This window comes from Lampetra fluviatilis, chromosome 4 (genome assembly GCF_964198595.1).
Source record: "Lampetra fluviatilis chromosome 4, kcLamFluv1.1, whole genome shotgun sequence".
Lineage (NCBI taxonomy): Eukaryota > Metazoa > Chordata > Hyperoartia > Petromyzontiformes > Petromyzontidae > Lampetra > Lampetra fluviatilis.
In genome coordinates this window covers 3,213,369-3,234,069 of record NC_136278.1, presented here as the reverse complement: position 1 = coordinate 3,234,069, position 20,701 = coordinate 3,213,369, and the positions used below count along the sequence as shown (strand labels likewise).

General features: G+C 54.7%; 1 protein-coding gene across 1 annotated transcript; it reads left to right on the top strand.

The window, feature by feature from the left end:
* The first annotated feature begins 4,023 nt into the window (after positions 1-4,023).
* LOC144931255 (beta-1 adrenergic receptor-like) lies at positions 4,024-17,015 on the top strand. Its single transcript, XM_078855062.1, has 2 exons — positions 4,024-4,461; positions 15,481-17,015. Exon 2 carries the CDS (start codon positions 15,542-15,544, stop codon positions 16,991-16,993), a length of 1,452 nt encoding a protein of 483 aa, XP_078711188.1. The 5' UTR covers positions 4,024-4,461; positions 15,481-15,541; the 3' UTR covers positions 16,994-17,015.
* The last annotated feature ends 3,686 nt before the right edge of the window (positions 17,016-20,701 follow it).

Below are 20,701 nucleotides of genomic sequence, written 5' to 3'. Positions count from 1 at the left end.
AATACTCGACACGCGTGTTCATCCTAAATGTGGACGGAAAAACCGGAGGACCCGGAGAAAAATCCACGCGAGCACCGGGAGAGACACGCAAACTAAAAATATACCGCAGGCGAAAGGCTCGGCATCGAACCCACGACCTCCTCCTGTACCAGGCGAGGTAGTTAAGCATGCAACACGGATTATCACTCTGCATGAAGCTGCAGAGTGATCATTGGGGTTTGAGTGGCAGTGTGAAGTGCGAACGTCTTTTGCTGGCAATGTAGTATGTTGAACTTCTTTCGCACCGTACGTAGCCAACCGTTCTAATTGGAGGCGCGCCTTGGTCCGAGTGAGGTCACGCCGTCATCGTCTGCAGTGTCAAGTTCCCTCGGTCCTCCACCCAGTCTGGTCGGAGGGCAACCTTCATCCTCCACACGAGTTTATCCGTCAAAGTCGGCACATGTCCGTTCTTTACACGTTGGGCTATCCTGGATGCCCCCATTTTGGCCTCGTTAGCAACTTCATGACCCACGTCTGCGTTCAATGCGAACACGGCTCAATAGAGCCTATTCGCGGCTCCGTATGCCCGTTCCACCGTCTCCCAGAGCTTCTGTATCTTTGTGTCCCAGTGTTTCCTAATCGGTGTCACCAAGCATCTGTTTCCCTTGTCCCAGTGTGCCCGTGGCCCTGTGGCCCTGCGTCCCAGTATCATCCCCGTGTATCTGTGTCCCAGTGTGCCCGTGTCTCTATGTCCCCGTGTATCCGTGTCCCAATGTGCCCATGTCTTAGTGTCCCAGTGTCTCTGTGTCTCCGTGTCCCAGCATCCCCGTGTATCTGTGTCCCAGTATCCCTGTGTCTCTATGTCCCCGTGTCTCCGTGTCCCAATGTGCCCATGTCTTAGTGTCTCAGTGTCTCTGCATCCCCGTGTCCCAGTATCCCCATATATCTGTGTCCCAGTGTCTCTGTGTCCCAGTGTGCCCGTGTCTCTGCATCCCCGTGTCCCAGTATCCCCATGTATCTGCGTCCCAGTGTCCCCGTGTCTTTGTCTCTACGTGTCCCAGCATCCCAGTGTATCTGTGTGTCTATGCCCCCGTGTCCCAGTGTGTCTATGTCTTTGTGTCCCAGAGTCACCGTGCCTCTGTATACCCGTGCCACGGTATCCCAGTGTCTCTGTGTCTCCGTGTCTCCGTGTGTCTCCCCCCGTGGCTTTGTGTGTCCCTTGTCTGGTGTAAATACGGCTCAGTGGATCCAGCGCACGGTGAGGCTCTAGATCGAAACCTGGCTGACGGATGTCGGGGTCACTGGTGACAAATTGGTTCGTAAGTGTTGCCGAGGCCCGATCTGCTGTTGTGCAGAATGGGTGTCGTGGAATCTCAGACCACGGCAGGTGCGGCAATGTCAATCTCACTGTAAAACGAAAAGCGATCAAAACTGATATGGCCATCCGTGCGTGCGGTGTGAAGAATAAGAAGAAGCAGCAGCAGGCTGTGTGTGGGCGGGACACACCACCCGACCGAACGCTTGACCCTACCCATAACCATAACGAGCTGGTCAGCTCGTCACGAGAGGACGAAGCCCTCCCGCGAACGAGCGCTTTGCCCCGATGCCTGACGCCGCGTCGAACACTTCGGCAGGGAGACTGTGGGATGGTTGCGCTCCCCGTCCCGTTGCATTGTTCACGGCAACATGAACATCCACACATCAAGCCCCTCCACCACCCCCCGCCTCCCCGGTCCCCAGCCAACACAGGCCCATGGCTACATCGCCTGGAATGTGGCTGATCTCGTTATATCTCGGGGGCTAAGCAGGCGTGAGCCTGGATACTGTCTCGATGGGCGCTTGCGCCGCGCGTGAAACCGGTGATTATAGTTTGCAGCGAGGCAACGTTGTGGACAGCAGAAGAAAGTTCAAGAATATCCACTGTTGTACTGTACCCCTATGCCCCCCCCCCCGTATATTGCTCCTCGCCTTCACACACTACGCACTGGATACTCGTTAACACAGCGGGCCCTCATCCAGCAGTGGATTGTTCAGTAGGGCCGCACACGTCCCCGTGTGTGAATATAAAAGGCAAGGCGATTGTAAGAGGACCCCGCTTAGAGGAAATGTGACTGCAGCGCATCGCCAACGTGACCTCGCGCTCCCACAGCCAAGCGCTCAGTCACCGGGTGTCACCGATGATGGGTGTCGATGATTCGGTATCGTCTCTCGATCCCCATGTCCCCAAGAAAATGAATCAAGTGATTAAATAGCGACACGGCGTCGTGGCCGCCTTGAGGGAATGCGGATTAAACTGAAATAAAATACGACGAGGATGCCGGAGGTTTGGTAGACATCGATCTTCGGTTTTATAACAAACAACAATAACAACCCGTGGCACGCAAACATCACCGCGCCTTATCACACGACAAGGATGTTCGTGATAGACGCAGTTTGTTTTGAGAGCGCCGTGACGTGGTGGGGGGGGGGTACAAACATAGACGTGCAAAGTCCTTCTGTGGACAATCCAAGGTCGTAATTATAATATATTGGACGGGGGGGCATCCCCCCCCCCTAATATTCAAATATGCTCAAAATGCCCCCCCCCCCAATATATTGCTATAAAATAGATTTCTGTTTATATGATTGTGGTTATGGTTGTACTTTATTAATCCCTCATCTCTGCCATTACATACAATGAAACAAGAAAAGGTCAAAAAGAACAAACAGAGCAATGTAATACAATACACGATTAGACATTATTGTAAACAATAAAGAAAAAGTCCATCCTGTGTGTTAGTGAATTTGTTTATATTTTAGGCAGGAAATTAGTTTTCAAATTTAGATTTTTTTTTCTTCTGGGGGGTGAGATCCCCACAGACCCCTGAAAGATTTGGTCCCCCCAATGTTGACTCCATGGCTACGGCCTTGCTACAATCCACTACTGCATGAGGGCCTCCCGTACGGCGTGCGGGGCGGGGGAGGGTGATGGCCATACCTCACCCCGCTCGTCCATGCGGGTTGGTGAGGGCGGCAGAAGATGGAGCGTCGAGGATGAGTGAATTGTGTGAAATCGCGTTCCGCGTGTCGATAAGGAATTGCGTTTTACGCAGGCACGCGCCGTTGAGTTTTAGACCCCGGTAAAAGATTTAATTAAAACGGATACGTTTTTTTAAAGTGCAGGTGAATTATACTCTGACATTCAGTAGTTATTCGTTCAACTTGATAATCACGTTTGTTGTCGATATCCCGTGCTCAGAAATTCTCGTTTTTATATTCATTCATATCTTTGTTGCAGGTAGGAAAGGAAATGCCAGCATGTTCTTTTCTCAGAATACGAATCGTAAATTCGCACACGCGTGAACGCACAAAAGCACGCAATACGAAGCAGACGATGGCGCGTACGCTTGGACTCCCACTGAGAGAGCGAAAGATGAATACGTGGATGAGATAACATACAAACTCGTCAGAAAGTAAGCGAGCCTGGGCGTCGAACAGGACACGTCGCTCGAACAGATGATGGACGATGGTCTTGAATGACGACAGAGTGGCAGCGAGTGGCAGCGACGCGTTCGTCCACCGGTGCGGATGGATGCCGTGAAATCAACTCGGTGGATCGGTGCGTCGGAGGATCGTCCAGTGAATTGACCATGACTGACGACGATTATAATGAGCGTATGTACGTGTTAAAAAAAATATCTCCGCTTCCCACTATTTCCCTTAAACAAACATGCACACCGAGCCAGAACTCCCCCACGTGGCTGGCAAGCTGCAATTAACCCTGACGGACCGCGTGCTCTCACAGCAAGGCACCGCCTCCCCGCTATCACAACTGGACACAGCCCCCCTCCCATCCTCCACCGTACACCACCCGTCATTAATCCAACATCGCCACCACTCGCAAAAAAAAGCAGCAGCCAGCCAGCCATCCACCCACCCACCCTTTCCCCCCTCCGTATCGCTCCCTCGACTCGCCCACGCCAATCTGATTGGCTGTGACGCACTGAATAGATGGAACTCTTCCGTGCGGGTCCGGGCAGCCCTGGAGGGGGGCTCACACGCGCACACGCCCCGTCGCGGGAGAGACCAGAGCGCACTCCCCGTCATCATCGTCGCCCAGAGCCGCGTGCGCTGCCGCTCGACTCGCACCGCGCGCGTGAGCAGAGTTCGATGTCGTCGAGACACCAACATGCGATGAAGCGCACCTGGGACTGAAGTTTTTTGTTGTTTTTGTTGCTCGAGCGAGTTATTTTTTTTGTTAGTGTTTGTGTTGCCTATCCGTCTTCGACGACTGCTCTACGATTTACTCGACGAATGTATTGAAATTTCAAACGAATCATATCGGACTATTACTACTGCCTGCTGCCGATCCTACTGCAGTTGTCGCTGCTGCTGCTGCTGCTGCTTCCACCACCACCACAACGTCCAGGTGGAGCCACCCTGAACTCGTTATCAGCGAGGTGACCGCGGTGATCACATGCCGCTGCCGGGAACACAGCTAAGGTGGGGTCGCTTTTCGAGTTTTGTAGCGGCGCGTTCTTTCTCACGCACTTACTCTCCCATGTGCCCACACACACACCCAGTAGCCCACGAACCCATGCACGCTCACACACATGCGCACCCACTTATCATCCACTCACCCACATACGCACTTATACGTGCATATATACATGCACGCACTCGCCCACTTATCGACGCGCTCACGCAGCACACGCGTTCACTCGCACGAACTCACTCACTGACTTACCTACTTATCCACTCGCACGCACTCGCACACATGCACATACGAACCCACTAGTCCACGCACACACCCACTCACACACTCAACCACTTCACACACGCACCCACTCCCAGACGCACCCACTAGTCCACGCACACAACCACTCGCACACGCACACACTCACCCACTAGTCCACACACACACACACTCACTCACACACGTACACACTCTCACACGAACCCACTCGTCCACGCACACACGAACCCACTCGCACACACTCACACACGCACCCACCCGTCCACGCGCACACGCACCCACTCACACACTCACCCACTCACACACTCACCCACTCACACACGGACCCACTCACACACTCACCCACTCACACACTCACCCACTCACACACGTTCCCACTCTCACACGCACCCACTCGTCCACGCGCACACGCCCCCACTCACAAACTCACCCACTCACACACGGACCCACTCACACACTCACCCACTCACCCACTCACACACGCACCCACTCACACACTCACCGACTCACACATGCACCCACTCACACACTCACCCACTCACACACTCACCCACTCACACACGCACCCACTCACAAACTCACCCACTCACAAACTCACCCACTCGCACACGCACCCACTCACACATGCACCCACTCACACACGCACCCACTCACACATGCACCCACTCACAAACTCACCCACTCACAAACTCACCCACTCGCACACGCACCCACTCACACACTTACCCACTCGCACACGCACCCACGCGCACACTCACACACTCGCACATGAACCCAATAGTCCACGCACACACTCACACACGCACCCACTCACACACGTACCTCCGATTAGCACCGTTGGCTGCGTACGGCGCGAACGAAGTTCAACATACATACGCGGACGCACTCGCGCACGATAGATCGACATTAATCGCCACAAATGCGCAAAAAGCTCCTGTCGGATCTCGAAGGCTCCAACAGCGTTGTGCCTCGTTGTTGCTGAGAAGGGTGGCCACAAACTGCTATTGGTTGGAGCTTCGAGGTGACCAGGAGGTGGCAGCGCTGAGTGCCACCTTCCTAGATACAGCGCGATGGGTTTTCTCTGGATTCATCATGTTTTTGTTTCTGACTTCCTCGCACACGAAGCCAAATTCTCGTGAATGGAACTGACCACGCATCTCCACGTAGCCGCGGAACCCGACTGAAAGTGTCGATTTTCGGATTCGGTTGATGCTTTTCTGCGTAAAATAATCGGCATTAGTATTCGTAATATTTGCAATGTTTTCGGCTTGGCGACAACCAGCAGAGCTTGAAGGCAACATTTGTGTTGATCGCATGTGAGCAAAGTTGCACAAGGCGCGCCGCAAATGGGCTTTTATCTCGGTTTATCTGTCACGAAAAAGGGCAAAGTGCGCATTTTCAGACTAACAGCCAGGGAACTCAGCCCATCTCTGCGTTACAGGCCATTGTGTTGTTGTAAGGACAACGCCTCCGATTAGCACAGTTGGCTACTTACGGTACGAACGAAGTTCAGCATGCACGCTGTACATATATACGAATTCAAAGCGTCCCACAGGACATCCACCGAGAATGTGCGTGTGCGGGTGCCAAGTGGATTATTAAATCGTGGATTCGGGGGAATCCTTCACTCAGCATTGGAATGCCCGTGGCTGATGATGACGATGAGGTACAGTTGAACACGTGCGAGGAGCTCATGCTATGACAACGTCTTGACCCCACGTGTGTGTGTGTGTTTACAGCATCACACATGTGTGCGCCGTATGGCACATCGGGTACGATGCGTTTAACCGTTGCTGTGCATTAAGAGGCGGCGCAGTGAACAAATTCCACGAATCATTTGGAGCGATATCCGGACAAACGCGACGTTATAAACGACAGCGCCGCCGGCAATGGCGAAACGCCACAATACACGCACACACACGCACGCACACAAAAAAGACAAAGATCCCCCGTATAGCCTTAACAGACTGTAGGAGCAAGTGCTGTTAGCGAGCACCTATGGAGGCCGGAACGGTACACGAACGAGGGGGTGGGTGGCCAGCACCACGCCCGACCGCCTTTTACACACCGCACCAGGTACTAATTTAAGGCTGAGTCGACCTAGGGGAGGCCCAGGACCGGTTCAGATAATCGTCACTGGTGTTGGCCGTGAGCGGGAATCGAACCCGGGTCGCCAGGTTCATAGCGCAGCGCGCTAACCGCTACACTACCGCTCCCCACTCACACACGCACACAGACACACGCGCATACACGCACACAGACACACACGCACACAGACACACACACGCACACAGACACGCGCACACACGCACACAGACACACACGCACGCACGCACACACACACGAACAAGCCACCCAAAAATCGCAGGTCGAGTGGTGACTTCCCAAATCGCGCGACGGAGATGTCAGCAACTTGTCCACAAACAAGTCGCCTGTTGATCCACGGCGTACATTTCCTAACAACCGCGCAGTTCGCAAATTAAGCGACCGTCTCCGTAACGCACGTCCTGTCCAAATGTTATTTGTAGGCGAGAACACGCGACCACGTGCGGAGTTCATGAGCTACGGACGCTTCCGTGCTGCTGTCGGGCAAATGCCTCTCGACGTAGCCGCGCTTGTTTGCGCGGTTCAGACGCAGTCGCGCACGCGCGCGCTATTTACATCCAACGGGTAAATGTATCTCGGCCGTTATGAAAGCGCGTTTCTTCGTTTTGTTTTTTTTATCAGCGGGAAATCATCAGGGGGGGCCATCGGCACCGCTTATCGTGGCTGGCACGCGTGCCCCGTTGTGAAACCCCCGCGCTGCGCTCTTCGCTTGCCGACACTTTGGATTCAACTCCGACGGCTTTTTCGAAGGGTTGTAGCCGCGCGTCGCAATCGACTTCGGCAACGATTGTCCGACGTTTCGCCGCGCGTGCTGGGGGGGGAGGGGGGTTGCGAACGCGGAGGGGAACGATAGCAACCGAGCCGCGCAAAGCGAGACGCGCGTGGAGTGACCCTCACTTGAGTTGGCGTCCGGTGTTCAACTGGAGCAATCATTGTTTTGGCCAATGCATAAACGCTGTTAACCCACCGCCGTTTTCGCATCGATTCCCGATCGCTGGAACGCATCGATATTTACCGATCTTTTGACAGTTCGTTTTGGTGGGGGAGCGGGCGGGCGAGCGGGGGAGGGGGGTGCTTCTATAAATGAATGAGTCTATTTACCGAAAATGTAGTAAGCCTTAGGCGCACAGTGCTCTTCTCGATTGAGCACTCCGGGGAGCAAGGCGAGCGCCTCCCCCCCCGCAGTAGATAAGCACAGCGGGTCTGCATAGACCCCTAAACGGCGTCTCTCGGCACCCCCCCCCCCTTCTTCCCCGTTGTCTCAATGCGGCCGCGTGCGTTGTAATTGCTGAGTTGTCCTTCACCTCTCGCGGTGCGCCTGATGTGGGTTTAATTTCCCAGGGGAGGGCAACCGAGAAGGGGTGGCTAAAGCGCCGCCTTTTGTCGCCGTACACACGGGACCGGAGTGCGTGTGTGTGTGACACGGTGTGTGTGTGTGCTTCTGTGTGTGACACGGTGTGTGTGTGTGTGTGTACTTCTGTGTGTGTGTGTGTGACACAGTGTGTGTGTGTGTGCTTCTGTGTGTGTGCTTGTGTGTGTGTGTGACACGGTATGTGTGTGTGTGCTTCTGTGTGTGTGACACGGTGTGTGTGTGACACGGTGTGTGTGTGTGTGTGACACGGTGTGTGTGGGAGCGGTAGTGTAACGTTTCCGCTCACGACCAACACCAGTGGCGGTCAAATTGGTACCTGGTGTGGTGTGTAAACATTAGCAATGGGGATACATGTGCCGTGTTGGTCTTCGCCGGTGCTCGCCAACAGCACTTGTTCCCAAGAGTCTGTTTAGGCTACACGGGGGAGTCTTTGTGTGGTGTGCTGCTGTAGTTCGCGTGACAAACGTCCGAATATCGGCAATGGGGAACACAAAGGCAGCCGGGCGTGGTGTGGGTCACGCCGCCGCTTCGTTTCAAGTGCCGTGCCTACCTTAATAGGTGCTTGCTAACAGCAGTACTTAACCCCGGCTTGCTAACTTCCGTGGCGCTTCACGGAAGCCTTTGCTAACGGACGAGTGTTTGTGTTCAACGTGTTATGTACGTTGAACCTCTTTAGCACCGTACGTGGCCAGACGTGCTCATTGTCGGTGCCTGCTGGGGGTGCCGTGGCACCGTGGTTAGCGCGCTGCGCTGCCAACCCCGGGCACCTCGATTCGATTTCCCGGCCACGGCTGACATCGCTAGCGAGTGACATCTGACCTGGAACGTTGGCGCTCTTCGCTGGAGGATCGGCCTTCGATGAGCGCCCGACTGCGGAGAGACAAAGGCGACCGGGCGCGATGCTGACCACATTCACACGCTCGTGCGCTGAACCAGCCTCAATAGCTGCTTGCCAACAAAACTTGGCCCCAACAATATTATAAATGCTACTACGGGGGGTGTGGGGAGGATATTTGTCTTTGTGTTTATATGCACAAAGTAACCTTTAGCGGGATGCGACCTCTTTCTATCGGCTTTACAGTCACACTCCAGGGAGGGAAGTATAACTTGGTTAAGTGACGGGGATGGTATATTTAAAGTGGTGAGAACGCCAGACCTGAGTGAATTTGGAACTTCAGAATGACCCTGCCCTATGGGCATGAACCAAGCTGTCTGCGCGCGGGTCCAAATGCGAAACCTTCGGTCTTTTGAATGTTCTAGTCGTATGCATGTTGAACTTCTTTCGCACCGCACGTAACCAACCGTGCCAATCGGATGTGCGGGGGAAGGACAGCAAACTAAACGCACGAAGCACTTCTAAAGAAATGAGTTTGCAATCGAGATGACTTAAAAGTGCATGGCTCCAGTGGCTTCCAAACATCGGAAGGAGGAGCGTTCCAGACGGCCGCAGAAGCGCGTGTGAAAGCGCCGCGCGATGCGGTGGCCGCCGTCTTTGTTCGACGGTTCGCCAAAAAGCCGCTGCCGCGAAGATGAGCGTGCACTCCGATCTATTTGTGCAACAACAACAAGAAAACATGGCAGCTTTCTTTTAGCCCTTCCGGAACAACGCTTTTACGCACGTCAACGTACGTAAAGTCACCCGCAGCGTTCCATCCCGAAGGGTTGGCGTCACTCATGCCGGAGAAGCGGAGTGGTGTCCCTACCCCGCCGTTGGCGTGGCCAATGTCGACTCAGCCTTCAATGGGCAAGGTGAAAATGGTAAAGCAAACCTGTCAACCCCTTATCAGTGCCCTCACTGAGTACAGACCAATTCAGACCTTATTGATCACCCCCGCGCCCCTTGTAGATCTCAACGTTCATCTACAAAGTCCCATCACAAGGGAGAAACACAAACAAATAGACACGTTTTTGTTTGTCCGTATTGAAACGGCTGTACGCCGTATGGACCTGAAAACTCAATTTCCCTGCGCAAGAACACGGGCTAAGCCGTCTGGATTGACAGCTTTGTTAAAGGCGCAGCCACTGCAATTGCTCACTCGCGCCACTGCTGACGGAAAGAGCCTCCTCCTCCTCCTGCACCCCTTAGCCGGCGAACTCGGCGCAATGTCGGGCGGTCACGTCGGGAACAACATCCCCTTAAAGTGAGTAGCGACCGAAGCCGGGGAAGACAAAGGCGGCCGGACGCGGTGCTGGCCACCCAACCCCCTTCGTGTGCCGTGTGGGTCTTCATAGGTGCTCGCGAACAGCACTTGCCCCAACCGGGAAGCGGGGGGGGGGGGCATCATTGTCTTTGCCTTTAGTACACGTGCACGTGCGGAGCAGTCACGCGCCGGTTCGCAGCGCCGCGCTGCGAACCATGCCCGGCCATGGCCGCAAGCGTGAGCGGCAAGTGATGTCTGAACCGTACTCTTAGGTTTTTTTGGTAAAGTCACGTAGGTAAAAAATAAATAATAAAAGATAAATAATAAAAATAATAGAATAAATAATAGAAATACAATTATAAATCACGACGTTTCGGAGGCAACACAAGCTTCCGTCTTCAGGTGTTGCCTCCGAAACGTCGTGATTTATTATTTTATTTCTATTATTTATTCTATTATTTGTATTATTTATCTTTTATTATTTATTTTTTACCTACGTGACTTTACCGAAAAAACCTAAGAGTGAATCCTTGCAGTCACGAAAGCTTCAAATCTAGAATGTCTGAACCGGTCTCGGGGTGGGGGGGGGGGGATCTCCCGTAGGTCGACTCAGCCAAAATTGAGTGAGCGAGGTTCGTTTGGCCACGCCGCCCCCTCGTCCGCTGGCATCGCTCGTCGCTGTTTCGCGCCGCCTCGAGCAAGCGGCGGCACCACGTCGTGTATGGATAGACTGTTGCCGCCATAGGAATGTGGAGTTCACACCACTGCTCGATCACATCGCTTAACCGTACTGTCTGTTTCGGCTATAAGGGAGATCTTTTTTTTGTCTTTGTGAGCTTTGTGTACGTGTCGTTGCTGCTGTTTAACATCCGACATTACTGTGGCGATGTTAGTACACAGTACAAATATGCACGAACTCTTGCACAATATCGCAGTGACGGTCAAGTGAATCCACAGAGCCTGGCATAGCGGGCATAGCCAAGTGAATGTATAGAGCATGGCATAGCCGGGCATAGCGCTCCCACGCGTGACCGTGGCAACGCAAGAGGGGCTATCGCTGTCTGCCACGTGAGCTGCGCACCTGTGCTCCACCTGTAGTTTGTCACTGCAATAAGCAAAAAACACCACGTCTTGAGTGGCCACAACACTGCTGTGAAGATCAAAAACAAACCCTGTTCACCTTGCGAACGGATATATCTGTCCCGGAGTGCCCTGTGACGCACTGTTGTTGTGTTTTTTACGTGTTGCGACCAACAACAACAAAAATCAAATTCAAGTGGTTTTCTGCTCAAAAAAACTTGGGAAGGATTTCCTCTTAAAAGCTCTCAGTGAATGAAACCCAATGACGGGGCCGAGGAGATCTAGACGAGACTCGATGCTTTTTGCGTCCTCCCCCGATTGCTACAGCGGGAGGAAGATGCTAAGGGGTCACGAACCCAAAACCTGGAATTGAACTCGCAAACCCGCCGGTTCGGAGTCGCGCCCTCTAACCAACGACTCCACCACCTAATAATGTTTAACCGTACGTCACCACGCTGTTAAGTGCCTGTTGAGACGGGGGGGGGAGGAGGGCAACACTGTCTCTGACATCGCTTGCCAACCACTTGTGCCGCGTCTGGGAATCGAAATCTTGGTGGCACAGTTTACGACGCCATCACCGCTACGCTCACCAATACACAGTGAATATTGCCAAACGCACACGTGTGTGTGAGTTGTGTGCGAGTTGTGGGCGTTATTAAATTTAGCGGTTAGCACGCTGCGCGACGAACCCAGTGACCCGAATTCGATTCCCGCTCGCGACCAACAGCAGTGACAAAAAATCTGAACCGGTCCTGGGACTCCCGTAGGTCGACTCAGCCTCATATTAGTACCTAGTGCGGTGCGTAAACATCGCTACTGGGGATACAAAGGCGGTCGGGCGTGGTGCTGGCCACCCACCCCCTGGTCTGCCATGCCGGCCTTCATAGGTGCTCGCTAACGGCACCTGCCCCAACAGTCTGTCAAGGCTAAATGAGGGATCTTCGTCTTTGTTATTTAAATAGATTTTCAAACTACGTGGGGAGTTTCATCAACACAGCGGCCGCGCACGCGTGGCTGTGTTGTGCCACGTGTCTGCCTGCCTCATTCGTCACTTTCGGCCCAAGGCATGAATGAATAATAAATAATAATACTGTAGTGTTATTTACCTGCAGGGCTTCTTCCACATTGCGGTTCACTTTTCAGTACCGGTATTGGTTTGCACAGAGAATTCAAGTTCACCGATCAAGTTCCCAGACCCAATTTAAGACTCTTTTTTTTTACTTCGTCCAGAAGCGTCCCATTACACTGGCACGTTTGGGAGATCGTATTGTCATGAATGTTCGGGCGTGCGAGAAAAACCCCTGAGCAATCCCGGAGGACAACCCCATGACGAATGCCTCAAAGATCCAACGCAGACAGGTCAGGTAACCTACTTTCTGTACTGCCGCCTCTTGGGCGCCACGCGGCTATTGGATTGTGGGAGACGGTGGCAGCCTCCGTGAGTCACGAACCCTCAGTTCCAAAAGGGTGCGAGTTTTGTTTTAACGGACCACCTGGGGGTGACGAGAACAATCGCGCGTTCGCAGCTTGTTGCCGAGGTTTGCGGTTCGAACACAGCGGCCGCCCCGGTTAATACCACGGAGTTATTAATTGTAAACAAACAAACAAATACGCGCGATCTGCTTCACAGCGGACGTGAAAGATCCCGTGACGTTATTCGAAATTAATTCGGCCGCGTGTGTGGCCGTCACCACGTGGCCCAAATTTCCCACGTTTAAAAATCACTCCGTAATTACCTAATGGGGTGGAACCAATATAGCAACGTTGCCCCCCCACCCCCCCACCCCCCACCCCCCCACCCCCCCCGACTGCGAAACTGCTGCAGCCTACCGATATCCTCATCTGTGAAACGGTGAAACGCAGAACCTACGCGATGGCCTTTCGAGAATACCCAGAGCACTAATTATTTGATTTGATGATTGGATATTTGAGAGGGTAGCCATGCAATGCGACAGGGGCTGTGCATTCGGGGGAAACCCGCCTCCGAGCCACGCAGGCAGACCCCCTAATCCCTCATTTAAAATGCCTTTAAGGCCGCTAATCTCGCTGAAGAAAAGCCGTTAAAAATTAAATCTCAAATTGAGAGCTTTTATGTGTTCGTGCGGGCGTGTGTATGTGCGCGCGCGCACACACAAAGACAAATATCCCCCTTATAGCCTTAAAACATACTTTTGGGGCAAGTGCTGTTAAGGAGCACCTATGAAGGTCGGCATGGCACACGAGGGGGTGGGTGACCAGGATCATGACCGGCCGCCTTTGTCTCCCCAGTGGCGATGTTTACACAGCGCACCAGGTACTCATTTGAGGCTGAGGCGACCTAGGGGATGGCCCATGACTGGTTCAGACAACCGTCACTGGTGTTGGTAGCCGTGAGCGGGAACCGAACTCGGGGCGCTGGGTTCGTAGCGCATGGCGTCGGGTTGATGGGAGGGGGGGCTGCTGGAGGGAGATGAGTGCTACCCCGCCCCCCCATTCCTCCTGCAGAAGACTAAGCGCCCCCTTTTGAATCCGTGTAGTTTAGTCAAGAAAGTGTGTGAGCAGGGGCTTCATCACTGTCCTCATCGGCACAGGGAGTGAAAGAATCAGGGCAGAACGCACGCTCGACGTACGCGCCGCATGCAGCCGACCGTGCTAGTGGACAACAGCGGCCCACATCCTTTGCTCCTTTTCCATTTGGCGTTTGGCTTTTCTTTAAAATCAGCTTGAGATCGACTGTGGCCGCACCCCCACGGTTGCTTTTTTTAAATCCTTTATATTAAGTTCACTTGCTTGCACGCTTACGACCGTGCAAATCTTTCGGTCGTTTTTTAACCCACTTTCCGTGATCCAATCGAGCTGACATTTTGCACACAGACTCGTTGTGCGTGACAATTTATTTTCGTGGAAATTTTCCACTTTTTAGGAAAAAAAAGAATTCATATTTTATTTAAAATACCAATGTGATAAAAATGAAACTCTTACTCAAGAAAACAGAAATGAATAATAAAATAAAACCGATGCCACGCATATAAAGGATTTATAGTGAAAAACTTTTTACGGGTTAATTTTTTCTTTGTACGCCCCACTCCCCGGCAAGAGCGGCCCCAGGGGGGCGACGCGCACGCTCCGTTGTCGCGAGCGACGCGCGGGTTTAAGCGGCGCGCGCCGCACCGCTCGCGTGCGGCGACGGGTGAAGTCGCCGGTGACGTGGTGGCCATTATGAACGCGGTGACCCCGTGAAGACTATCGCTTCAAATTGCTTCCTTCCCCCAAAACCTCCCTTTTGGACAGCGTCGCGACGCGAGCTTCCGAGTGTAAATGTTTGCAATAGCTCTGCTCAGAGCTTGCATTGCTCACCGAACGTTTGTTCGGGTCGCTGGCAGACTTGAAGTAGGCGCGCGACGAGTAGCCACGGTCTTGGCGAGTAGGTGTACTGGATGTTGCATGCTGGGTGCAGGGAAAAAACTATCTTCCCAGAATGCTGCCCAGAGAAGACCCGGATTAAATTAAACCCGGATTTTACTTTCTACTACAGACATGCCACTGGTGATTGGTGGCAACCTGGGGTTGTTTTAAAGTCTAAACTTGTGCAGATCCCATTCATACGAATGCCATACTGTGCCCATTGCCTTTCTCTCAGCGACATGAACGGCGTGCGAATGTGCGCGAACGCGTGTTCATTGATTGTGATACGTGCGTGGCCGTTGTGGTCAATCCACTGCTGGGCGAGGCCCTCTACACACCGTGGAGGGCCGTGGGTCTTGTTTGACTTCACCAGGCTGGTCAGAAAGGGTTGGTGTCAGCGGCGAGACGGCGGCGCATGGAAGTACAGCACAACAGCGGATGTTGCTGCACTGGACTACCCACCACATAGCCCCGCGTCGACTTGTATAGGATGGTCGCCCATCCAAGGGCCTATCCAGACTCAACTCTGCTTAGCGTCCGGGATGTGGCGAGATCCGGCGCGTTCCGGGTGATTTGGTCCTAACTTGGCTCTACGTCGTGAGAAACGTCTTTTTAATTCTCACTTCCCCCTCCCCCCCCCCACCATCTCTGACCCCCCCCCCCCCCGATCCCTCGCCCCAAAGGGCCGCGGGTGGCGGCACGAGGTCCCCTCGGGCCTAGGCGCGAGGAGGAGGGCCCTCGCCGATGCGCGCGTGCCACGCGCCACTCCCGCCCGCACCGAGGAGGCGCACGGCCATGGAGCACCGTGTCAACTCCTCCTCCTCGAGCAACGACAGCGGCGGCGGCAGCATCGCTCACAACCAGAGCGCGGACGACGGCCTGGCCAACGAGACAGCGAGCGCCACCGGCTACACGCAGTCGTGGGCCATCGGCATGGGCTTCCTCATGGCCCTCATCATGCTCATCATCGTGCTGGGCAACTCGCTCGTCATCCTGGCGATAGCGCGCTTCAAGCGCCTGCAGACGGTCACCAACTGCTTCATCGTGTCGCTGTCGTGCGCCGACCTGGTCATGGGCGTGCTGGTGGTGCCGCCCAGCGCCGGGCTCGTGGTGACGGACAACGTGTGGACGCACGGCTCGTCGGCGTGCGAGCTGTGGACGTCGGTGGACGTGCTCTGCGTGACGGCGAGCATCGAGACGCTCTGCGTGGTGGCGCTCGACCGCTACCTGGCCATCACTGCGCCGCTGCGCTACAAGCAGCTGCTGACGAAGGCGCGCGCCCGCCTCATCGTCGTCGTCGTGTGGAGCATCTCGGCGCTCATCTCCTTCCTGCCCATCCAGATGCTGTGGTGGCGCGACAACGCCGACGTGGAGGCGACGCAGTGCTACAAGAACCAGGACTGCTGCGACTTCATCACCAACGCGCCCTACGCCATCGTCTCGTCCGTCGTGTCCTTCTACGTGCCGCTCATCGTCATGGTGTTCGTGTACGGCCGCGTCTTCCAGGAGGCCAAGAAGCAGCTGCGCAAGATCGACAAGAACGAGGGCCGCTTCTACGAGGTGTCCGCCGGCGGCGTGGGGGCCGCGGCGGGCGACGGCGGCGGAGCGATCCCCAGGCGCCTGTCGAAGCGGCGCACCTCTCGCGTCGTCTCCATGAAGGAGCAGAAAGCCATCAAGACTCTCGGCATCATCATGGGCACCTTCACCATCTGCTGGCTGCCCTTCTTCATCTCCAACATCATCAAGGCGTTCTGCAAGACGTGCGTCGACAAGAAACTGTTCTTCTTCTTCAACTGGCTAGGCTACATCAACTCGGCCTTCAACCCGTTCATCTACTGCCGGAGCCCCGACTTCCGGAAGGCCTTCAAGCGCCTCCTCTTCGGCTGCTCGGCGCTGAGCAGGCACTCCGCTCCCAGGAGGCGCGCCGGGAGCCTCGCGTCGTGCGCCGCCGAGGAGCAGCAGCGGCGGCGGCGCACCGGCGACCGCCTGACCCCCAACGGAGGAGGTGCGGGGGGGAGCGGGGGCTCCCGCGCCTCGCAGCTCGCGTTCGCAGCACGCACCCCGGGCGCCTTCAGCAACGGCAAGGCGTCCCTGGGGGACGGGCGGCACGACAGCCGCACGAGCAACAGCAGCAGCAGCGAGCAGAGCCTGGAGCGCAACGAGAAGGCGCCCAAGACTAGGCCGGCCGAAGGGTGACCGGGTGGCGGCCCACGGAGGTGACGACGCGAGGGGGGAGGGAGGGGGGGTGGGTCGAGGACCACCGTTTAGAAACGCGAGGGCTTGCCGAGACAGCTCGGCAAAGGTCGTGTTGAGCCCTCGCCCCTGTTGCCGTAATTCGTTGGACGAACGCGGCCCAAGTTTTGCCGCGGAGGTGGCGGGAAGCGAGCGCCGGAGGTGGGGGGGGGGGGGGGTGCGATCTGATCCCCGATTGCGCGCGTGCGTGCAGCGAACAGGCGTGTTCCAAAACAAGTCGCCGAACACTGCACCCCTTTCTGTTGTGTTCCTGCCGCTTCAAAATTATTAAATAATAAGAATAACGAGGGAGGACGGCGAGCCTTGACCGCAGTTAACTCTCGCGTGTTGCGTCGTCGTGGCCAGCAATTTGAAAATTGAGAGCAGATCACTTTGGGCTGCCTCTCCCTCAAAGAGGGGGGCGTGCAACCCCCCTCACCTCCCCCCCGCAGGGTCTCCTCCTCCCCAGGAGTGAGCCAGGCCACAGCCATGACCGTTTTGAATGTGAAGAGAGTGTCGACCCAAAGAGGTCAGAGGTGGCCGTTACGGGAGGCCCACCGTGAATGCCGGCTGCCTCGTTACGCGCCGCGGCGTCGCTCGCGGTCGCGGCACGGCCCTCCCCGCGTGCCTCTGCACTTTTTTGCTCGGTCCGTCGCCCCACTCGTCGCGAAGCTCAGAGACAGCGGACAGGCCATCGCCGCTTGGCGTGCAACCGGCAGACCCTCGCGGCGGCGGCTGCTGCAAGGGCCGCAGAGGCACGACGGTGTCCACGTGTTCGAGGCTGAGGCTCCGTTTGCGACTGGCACCGTTTGTTGGCAGCTCGACAAAAAAAAACAAGTTTATGCGCCAAGCGGCGTTGGGGGCTGGGCAGGAGAGTGATGTGGGGAGGGGGGGGGCTGCATGGTTCACATATGTAGATATTTTCCCTCTGGTTTCAATTATTACCGCGATAGTATAGAATTCTCTACAGCCTTACGAGTCTGGTTTCCTCCCTTGCAGGCCTTTTCGTGATGCCACAACCGTCGAGTGTGTCATCTCGATAGCACAGAGACAGACAGAGAGAGAGCTTCGTGCCCAGCCGCTGTCCCGGCAGCACCGGCAGCTGTAGCAGCAGCAGACAGCTGGCGCCGCAGGCTGCCCTCGGAGCCACAAGTCTCGAGCACAGCAGGCTTCTGTGGGGAGGAGAAAGCAGAGTAGCCTGGAGGGAGAGAATTCCACAAAGCTGTACATACCCGCGCCGCTTGACCTGCTGCTGTAAAACAGCTGTGGAAACGTACAGTGTTTAATAGCAGTCGGGGTGAGTTGGAGATTTGTTTAAGGTCTCCAATCTAACCGCACCGCGTGTTTTTGTTTCTGTGAGCTAATCAGAAGCGTGCGTTGTTGATCGTAAAGCGAGCGCGTGTCCCCGCTACAACGGGTTGGTGGAGTCGTGGCGACGCTGCGCCGTGATGCCAACTTTAGCGGCCACGTGGGGCTCCACTCACGGCCATCATCAACAAAGTGGGCGGCGGCATCCGAACCTGTCCGGCGTGTCCCACAACTAGGTCGTCTTAGCCTGCAACGGTGCGTTGTGCCAACATCATCACCACTGGAGAGGCAAAGGCGGTCGGGCGCCGTGCTGAACTAACCACTCACCTTTAGCGGGTGCTCGCTTACAGCAAAACGGCACTTTTGTGTGTGTGATCTGGGCCTAATTAATGAATCTATTAATACAATGCGAGCGAGGGTTAGGGGGTATTGGGGGTTCACCGGGAGGGGACGGGGAATGGACTTTCTCAGCAGGGGTCAGGTTGAGCGTACTCACGCGGCACGGCTGCGTGCGCGCGGTTGTTGTTCGTCGCTGATTAATCACGCACATGTCGACGAGATTTGGATCCGAGAGGTCTGCTCATGGAGCCGGAGGAGGGCATCATCTGCAATTTCTAAAAATGTTTGTACCAAGTTAATGTGTCCTTAGATGGGAGGGGGTTCGATGTCTGAATCCGCGTGTGTGAGTTTCAAAAAGTGGAACCGGCTCGCGCGGGACGTGACGTCTCCCAACGGGCAAGCCTTTGGCCATTGTATGCCGTCAAAGTCGAAATTCCAGATTTGAATATCCCTTGCGGCTAACTTTGATGCGAGAGGCGGAGAAATCCAACCAACCGTTCCACCTCCGAGTAACACGGTTGGCTACGTACGGCGCGAAAGACGTTCAACATACATACATACAAAATAATTCATACCCACGTGTTGGACATTTAGGCGGTCCCACGTTTTCTCTTTAAGAGCATGTAATACGGGTGCTTCACGGAATGTGGATCAAAACATGCGTGCATGGGCGAGGCATCTTTGCGTGTGAACGGCGTGTGTGTGTGCGCGCGTGTGAGCGATGCGTGTGGGGAGCGGTGGTGTAGCGGTTAGCGCGCTGCACTACGAACCCGGCGACTCGAGTTCGATTCCAGCTCACGGCCAACACCAGTGACGATTATCTGAACCGGTCCTGGGCCTCCTCCTAGATCGACTCAGCCTCAAATGATTACTTGGTACGGTGTGTAAACATCGCCACTGGGGAGACAAAGGCGGCCGGGCGTGGTGCTGGCCACCCACCCCCTCGAGTACCGTTCTGGCCTTCATAGGTGCTCGCTAACAGCACTTGCCCCAACAGTCTGTTAAAGCTACACGGGGGATCTTTGTCTTCGATTGTGTGAGCAATGCGTGTGAGCGATGCGTGTGAGCGATGCGTGTGTGCGTGTATGCGCGCGTGAGTTTGTGCGAGTTTTATTTTTCATAATTCTGATTAAAGCGAATGCGGACATAAAACAAATAACTCGTGTGATGTCCGTGGACACTCACACTGCTTGAAGCACTTAAAAAACTTCTTCAGAACAACACAGACACCGACACGCACAAGAAATCTTCATGGAACGGTTCGCTAAACATGACTCATTCGATGTCGCGAAAACATTCAGAATGCATCTGGGATTTAGTATTATCTGGCGTTGCGTAATTACACTGTTCAAAATGTAACCTGTACCCTGATCGTCACATATGCTTCGTTGAGTCGCGAGTCTGGCTTTGTCAAGCAATAGTAAACTGAGTGTGCAAAAGACTTTTTGTTTTTTTAAAGGAGTCAAGTTGCGTTAAAATTAGACTGTTGTCCTGTTAATCACTTGTTTGCGTAAAAAAGGCACAAAACATAGAACTCGTGTTGTTGTTGTTCAGATTTATTGCGAAGTATACTTTAAATACAGCCCTGTACATAACGCACAGGCACAACGTGCTTATGGCAAATGATCATTCCCGCGTAACGTTGTATTATCTGGATTATGAGACGCACTTTTTTTTTCTCCCGCCCTGTATTTTAAAAGCAAATCTTGCAGGTGCACCCCGTAATGCCGTGGCTGTGTGTTGGCGTGTGTGTATGTCACACCAAATTTGTGGGAGCGGCGGTGCAGCGGTTAGCGCTACGCTGCGCTACGAACCCTGCATCCAGAGTTCGATTCCCGCTCACGGCCAACACCGGTGACGATTATCTGTACCGGTCCTGGGCCTCCCCTGGATCGACTCAGCCTCAAATGAGAGCACACAGTGCGGTTTGTAAACATTGGCACTAGGGAGACAAAGGCGGCCGCGAATGGAGCTGGCTACCCACCCCCTCGTGTGCCGTTCCGGCCTTCATAGGTGCTCGCTAAC

Excerpts from the sequence above, each read along its gene's own strand:
- LOC144931255 (XM_078855062.1), top strand. The coding sequence starts at position 15,542 with ATGCGCGCGTGCCACGCGCCACTCCCGCCCGCACCGAGGAGGCGCACG.